The 7,164-nt window shown below is 39.3% G+C and overlaps 1 protein-coding gene across 1 annotated transcript in view; it reads left to right on the forward strand.

Moving 5' to 3' along the window:
- ZMIZ1 (zinc finger MIZ-type containing 1) overlaps positions 1-6,319 on the forward strand; it is a 472,323-nt gene extending 466,004 nt beyond the window's left edge. The window contains 1 exon segment of the mRNA XM_073353233.1: positions 3,362-6,319. Within this exon segment, the coding sequence (XP_073209334.1) occupies positions 3,362-3,469 (108 nt within the window). The 3' untranslated portion in view covers positions 3,470-6,319.
- Positions 6,320-7,164: the final 845 nt, after the last annotated feature.

Consider the following 7,164-nt stretch of genomic DNA (forward strand, 5'->3'; position numbering starts at 1 on the left):
TTGCTCCTAGGACATAGTAATCTGCGCCAGCCTGGCATCACTTATCATCCCTTTCCATGCTAACTGGTGTCTGGGTGAAAGCTTTTCTCCACCCACACCCACCTGTGCAATAACAGCCCTGCAATGGCTGTTCTCCCTCACCATGCACTGACCAGCCCTGAGGGTAGCCACTGCAGGGGAGCAAGCTAAGAGAATGCCTTTTGTCCCTTTACTCCCCTGTTTGGTTGCTTAAGGCAGCTCATGACTGAATCCTGAGTTACTGCTGTATCCGTTTCAAAGCAAATCGTAATTCTCTCTTTCAAACAAGGTTAAGGAGTTAGTTTATCTGTCTCCAGGAATCCTTTTGGTCAGCCAAGCACTTCTTCAAACATACATTTCTTAATGCTAGGGTTTGGTTGTTTGGTTTGGTTTTGAATACCTTGCTCCAGTCCTCATATTTGCAGTCTCTAGTGTGAACTCCATAACTGGTGTGATTATAACTTCCAAAGAAGTGCTTACTGTTGTGCTGCATTCTTGCACATGTATTTATTGCTCATGCTTTTAAATGTCACAGAACAGCACCGTGTCTTTAAATAGCCATACTAAAGGAGGAAGGGTGGAAGTAGGGGAGACAGGGTGACCCACATCATTCTGGTCGTTCCTCCTTTAGTAACGCTGAAGGTTCTAGGCGGGTCAGTTTCTAAGGCCATGTCTACACTTACAAGCTTCCAGCAGCACAGCTGTACTGATACATGTGTGCTATGGTGAGAGCGCTCCTGTAGCCCATTATGCTGACGGGAGGGAGCTCTGCCATTGACATAATAAAACCAGCTCAACAAGCGGCGGTAGCTAGGTCAGTGGGAGAGCGTCTCCTGCCGACATAGCGCTGTGCACACGAGCACTTATGCTGGCAAAATGTCTGTTGCTCTGGGGGGTGTTTTTTCACACCCTGAGCGACAAAAGTTTTGTCCATATAAGTGCTAGTATAGACATGGCCTTACTGTGAGCCAGATTCTGCTGCCATTCTTAGCAAGCTCACACTGAAGCCATTGGGGGACGCACTTTGAGGGACAGCTATTGAACAAAGCCATTAAAGACCACATTCAAATAGTGTGAATGGGTCGCATAAACAGCGAGGCTCCTTCTCATACAAATGTTTAGGTAACATAGAGAAAGCTCTTTTGGTTGAGGCACTAGGCACTCATTCTTTGGGGATAATCAGAGTATAAAAATCTGGATAGAGATGGTTATCACCGATAGAATCACGTTGGATTCTTGAAGAGGCCCTGAAATTGCTTTACCTAGGTAATGAGACAAATACTGCAGAATGTGCAGTGGGAGTTCTTTGAAACATAGGTAGAAATTCATTAGTTGATTCCTTTAGTCTTCAGTGAACATGTTATGAAGTAACGATTGGATAAAAATGCCATGCAGTGTTTGTTATCAGTGAACTAAAAGATAATTTCAAAATATGCAATGGCTAGTAATCTAGCATGGTGTACTCATTGTTGGGCAGAATAATCTGCTTCAGTGTGGCTCAGTATGATGTTTCCCATGACATGAGAATTTCTCTTCTGTACAAAGATTTACATTATCCAGATATAGATGTAGATCTGTTCTTGTGTTTATACAGCAATTCAAGACACTCTAGTTTTCAGAAGTCTTCTTTTTACAAGTTCAGACAGTGTGCAAAGATACCAAATAACTGGCACAAATAACCAAACAAAGATTATGTTTACACAATAATTCACTGTGGGCCACACACGTATAACTGCTTGGCTTCAGCCAATGACTCCCTGATCTTTTACAACTGCTTTTTTTTTTAAAATGCACCCCCAAACTTGGAAAAGTATGGCTTGCAGGATAGGGGAGAGAGAGATTGTTTAAATCCACCCTTCCAAGCAATGCAAACAGTGAGCCTCAACAACATTCTGTTAATTCTTTAGCATTAATTAATTGTAAGGTCTTGAGAGTGGGGGCTGCCTTGTACTCTGAACAGCAGTTTGCACGGTGGGGCTGCAGTTCTGAACAGGGCCCTTGGTGACCATGCTTTTTTTTACATTTAATGCATGTTCCTGAACAGAAGGTAGATATTTTAAGAACAACAACAATTATTTCCTCTGGGAGATGTAACTTTTTTAATCATCGCAATCATACTTTTAAACAGCAAATAAAAAAAGTACAATCTTTGTGTTTCTCATAAAACTTAGAGATTACATTTACATTTCATTTTTAAAATATTGCAAGATCAATTTACCTGTTTGAAGTTAGGGAATGAAACTATATTTGTATAAGAATACTAAAAATATATTAGTGTAATATTAATATACAAAGTGTAATATATTAAAGTCTAGCTTTTAGTTTTACAGCATTGGATAAACACATAGCAACTACAAGTGTGCATCTGAGCTGCTATTCCATTTGTTAAAGTAATCCATATTTTTTATCTTGGCACTAAAAGAATTTTGGATATAAAAAGGGCTTATTACATATTCCTTTTCACTGCCACACTTTAATTTGTCATTTTTGCTTTTTACCAAGAAATTGTTAGGAGCAGAATAAACTGTAAAATGTCCCTGATTGTGAAACGGAATAGTTAGGATTCCTGGGTATATGTCAGACCAAAAAGGGATCTGAACGGAATTTTGAAGAAGAAATAATTTTCCCTGTTTAAAGCATTATGTCAGTGGAAATAGATCTCAAAATATTTCTGCTGTTACTCTTCAAGAGCTGTAGTGAATAGTGAGTGCACTCTGCTGTCAGACAGGGGTATAGTGCCTCTGAGTCATTAACCCAGCTTGGGTCACCCATAAGATACTGCTGCCGATTCATCTTTCCATGCAGATATGCATAATCGTACTTTACCTACTTAAAGATGAAAGGTAATTATTGATCAAACTTAGTGCATATTTAGAGTATGTATTTGTGCATAACTTTTATGAGTGCTCCCTATAAGAAAGTCGTATACATGGGCAAGAAAAACCTTTGCAAATATCACCAGCCAGGGAATTAATTGTAACCCATGGAATAAGCTCACTTTGCCCTACACAACAGTGATTCATGTTAAGGATGTTGGCCTTGAGACTGTAATTGCCACAATACTGGGATGACTGCAATTCTCATGCCAAAAGTGGGTTATACAGACTTGCCCAGTCAAGAGTTCAGACTAGATGATCGCAGTGGTTCCTTCTAGCCTTATACTCTATGAAGTGGCCAAAAAATCTTGATATTACACCATCTTAATTTGTTTTGTTTATGCTTTGGATTTGTTTTGATGTAGATACATTACAGTCAGTTTCCAGGTATGTGCAGTTTTTAATCCCTTGTTCTGCCAATCTGTTTCCATTACCTTTAATTTTCCTTTTAACTTTATATTTTGTAGCTGCTTCCAGAACTCACAAATCCAGATGAGCTGCTTTCATACCTAGATCCTCCCGACCTGCCAAGCAATAGCAATGACGACCTTCTCTCTCTCTTTGAGAACAACTGAAACCCTATGTATTTTCCCCACTCCCTCACTTGTCCACACGTGGGTAGCTACACAAAGAAGAATCTTCACACTCCCACAGAAAAACCAACAAACTCAGACTTGATCGAATGGTGCACTCCCTGCTTTCCTCATCTCAGAACTGGTTTTGTCAGCTTCACTGACTGTGAAAGCAATGGGAGGGGGAAAAAAGAAAGAAATGCAATGATCTCACAAGGAAGCATAGACAATAGTGCAGCTAATGGAAACCCCATTCATTGTTAATCTATAGAGAGAGAGTTCTGTGATACACATAGTGTGAAGTATACTGGCAAGAACCAATCTTGGCAAGGAAACAAAAGGCAAAAGAATGGAACTGTCCTAATTGACCGGTCTCAGAATGTCCTTCCAACGAGTGTTCTTCCATTTTTTTGAAACCCTTCCTCCACTTTCCCTCTTTCCCCCCTCAACTGCAGATTTGTGTTGGACAAATTGTATTGGCCACACACTTAAAGGAAAACAAACAAACATCTTAATCACCAAAAAGCACAAATAATACAATAAAAATCAAAAGTCTGGAAGAAATTAATCAAAGGGAGACATCTGCATAACTAATGTTTGTCTTCAGTAGAGGAGCCCTGAGAATCTCCAGGCTGCAGACAATGTGTGTTTGTTTTTATAAAGCGTAGGAATCTGCGACACCTGTTTGCAAGGGATCCCTCTGCTTAGACATACAGACTCGGAAAAAAAACCTTTAAATTTGTTTTGGGGGTTTTTGTGGGGGTTTTGGTTTCCAATCACTACCATTTGTGACTGTGTTGTTATCCAATTGTTGACATGATTATTTTTATCCCATATATCCATTCAAAGCAGAAAAAGAGCGGGGAGGGAGTGTAAAAAGTTTTCTGTCTCCCAGAGCCTTCAGTGTGTTCCATCTCTGTGTCATTAGATCCTCTGTACTGCACAATACATAGCAGGACAAGCTGGATGAAGGCGGGGAAGAGCTCACTGCCGGATGGGGAGAGTGACATCACTCTTGGCAATTTTTTTTTTTTTAAGAGCTTGAAAGGAGCATTGAAATTGGACAGACACCTTAGAGCTTGTCTTTTATTTTGCTTTGTGTTTTGTTTACAAGACTGTTACAAGTAATTAAGCCCTTTTCCGCCTTGTTTTTTTAACTCTTTAGCAGCCCAGGATGTTTTATTTTTCAAGAAGGATGGGCCTGGGGAGAATAAGTAATTGTTGGTAGGTTACTACTGCCCTCAACAGACCCTGCTGCCACAATCACTGTCTTGCCCTTGTGATCTGTGCTTCTCGTGTGGTTGCTTCTCCTGCATGAGCTTCCTATTGCTTCGGTGCCCATTTTTGTGCGTGCGCTCTCGCGCTCTCATAAATTATGTACAGTAGCCGTGTAAAAAGTGCATGTGTGCCAACTTTGCCCTCGTGGTGCGACATTTCAGCTTTTGCTCACTGTACAGTTATGGCTTTCTTTATTACAAAAGCAAATTTGACCACCACCACCACCCCATCCCACATCCCATCAAATAGTCCCTTAGCTGTTCTGAACAATATGTTTTAAACTTAACTGCCAGATGGAATTTTGTTAGGATTTTTTTTTTGTCCGTTTGAATATGTAATCTCTCACCCTCCCTCTCCCCCCTGCCCCCATTTCTCTTTTAGTTTGCAACGCTGTAAATGGCATGACATATGCTTACAGTTCTGGATTTGCTTTCCTCACCAAAGTCAATATTTGTAAATTCTTTGCGTATTTTTTGTTAACATTTCCCACTACTGCTGTACATGCATCGTGATATATATATATGCTAGTCCGCAGCACCTTGCTGTAGATATTAAAGGAAATGGCGGTTTAGTTCTTTTATTTTGCTGTAGGCGTACTGAATTTGTCAAACATTTTATGTAGAGGTGTTCCCACGCTTATATTTTTCCTGTTTTATGGTTTTTTTAAAAGGCGCTGTTCATTATGCAAAATCAATTATTTTAAGAATTGCTATTGTAAATATCTTTGTGAATATTTTAGGATCGTCTTTGATTATATTCAACATTTTCATCATCTGGTTATCCTTTTGCTGGTGTTTTTAAATACCTTGTCTGGGGGGGGAAAAAAGAGGGGGTCCTTTAAAAAAAAAAGTAGGGTTCTTTAACAGAATGAGGGAGCATTTTTTTCTTTAATAAATTAGCCCAATTTTCATATCCATTTCTCAAATGACTTGATACATCAGGCAGTACCTGGGCAATCAGGTTCCAGCTCTGTCATGCAAACTGAATAATAATTTCCTGGGGCAAAAAATAATCTTCATTGACTGTGTGGTGATTATGGGCTGGTTAGTGGCAGACATTTTGCCTAAATCAGCAGAACCCAAAGAGCCAGCCCTGAAAACAAGTAAACTTACACTAAGGCAAGCAGCAAGTATATAAGATACAATATGTATATCATTTTCTGGTCCTCCAGCCTTTGAGACTGGAGCTAACACTTGAAGGTGTTGGTGGGTGGGGCAGGGAAACAGTACAGTATGTTTTATTCTGCTTAGAACTGTCTTTTTCTTCTCTAGACTTGACCACCTGTAGAGGATCTCTGCAGAATGTTAAAGATATCTTGGTATAATACATGGTGACGTGGTTGTGGTGTAGTGCCACTCTCACGCAATTAGTAGGAAAGACCATCCTTCAGTTACCAATGTGTTTTGTAGCCGGTTTTACTGTAGTAGTTTTCCCCCTGTATTTTTGCTGCATCATTTATGTAGGTGTTGAAGTCATTTGCATGGGCGGATAATGATAAACTGACTTTGTATTGCCTTTAGGTATTTGGGGGTTTTTAGTCATAGATCTTGGAATAAAGAACACTTCTCACTCTGAGTTGGAATTGGTTGCTCGGATTCTGTAATTGATTCTGTTAATGATTATTTAATTGCTCTACCCCATTGCTGCTCGAGCAGCTGGCTAAATTAGTCACCTGAAATGATTCTCTATTAAAATGAGCCTATGCTTTTCAAACCAGATATGTTAAGAATCAATCTATTGCTAATTGGTAGTCGTCTAACTGTATCGTGTAGAGGTACCTGTTGGGAAACATAAACAGAAAAACCCACAGAGAACAGCAACGTGGGTGGGGTGGTTTTCTACGTTGTACATTAATAACAGAGAATTAAATGAACATTTTAAGCCTACAGAAACACTTGGTTCCTAAGCAAAAGTGACACTAGGATTTTTAGCCATCATCAAACTGTCAGAAATTTGAGACAGTTTCAAAACTGTTCGTCAGCTGATGTCAGGTACTGTACAATAGATTCAGTATGAAAAAACTTCTAAATGAAAACATGGATAATTCTTAATCTGTTCACTGCCATAATGTTAAAATGTAGGGAAAGACCTACCGAACAGGATAATCACAGTTATTTTCCTTTAAAGCTTAATTATTATATCAAATTCCCAGTAGTGTTTTAATCTGTTTTTTGGTTTTTAAAAATTGTTTCCTTATGGAAGCTCATCTGGGAAAGAACCCACAACAATCTACAGTTCTGCTGCCAAGACGTTATTATAGGACTGACCGATCGATACACACCGATGTCTGCAGTGGAGACTCAAGGGACATCTGTACATATGTAAATGATGAATAGAGACATGTTAACAGAAACGCATTCATTTTCCTTGGAATGTGCATTGTTTTTATTTTGCAGGAAAAAAAAAAGCTTGAAGCTCCA

This window comes from Lepidochelys kempii, chromosome 7 (assembly GCF_965140265.1).
Source record: "Lepidochelys kempii isolate rLepKem1 chromosome 7, rLepKem1.hap2, whole genome shotgun sequence".
NCBI lineage: Eukaryota > Metazoa > Chordata > Testudines > Cheloniidae > Lepidochelys > Lepidochelys kempii.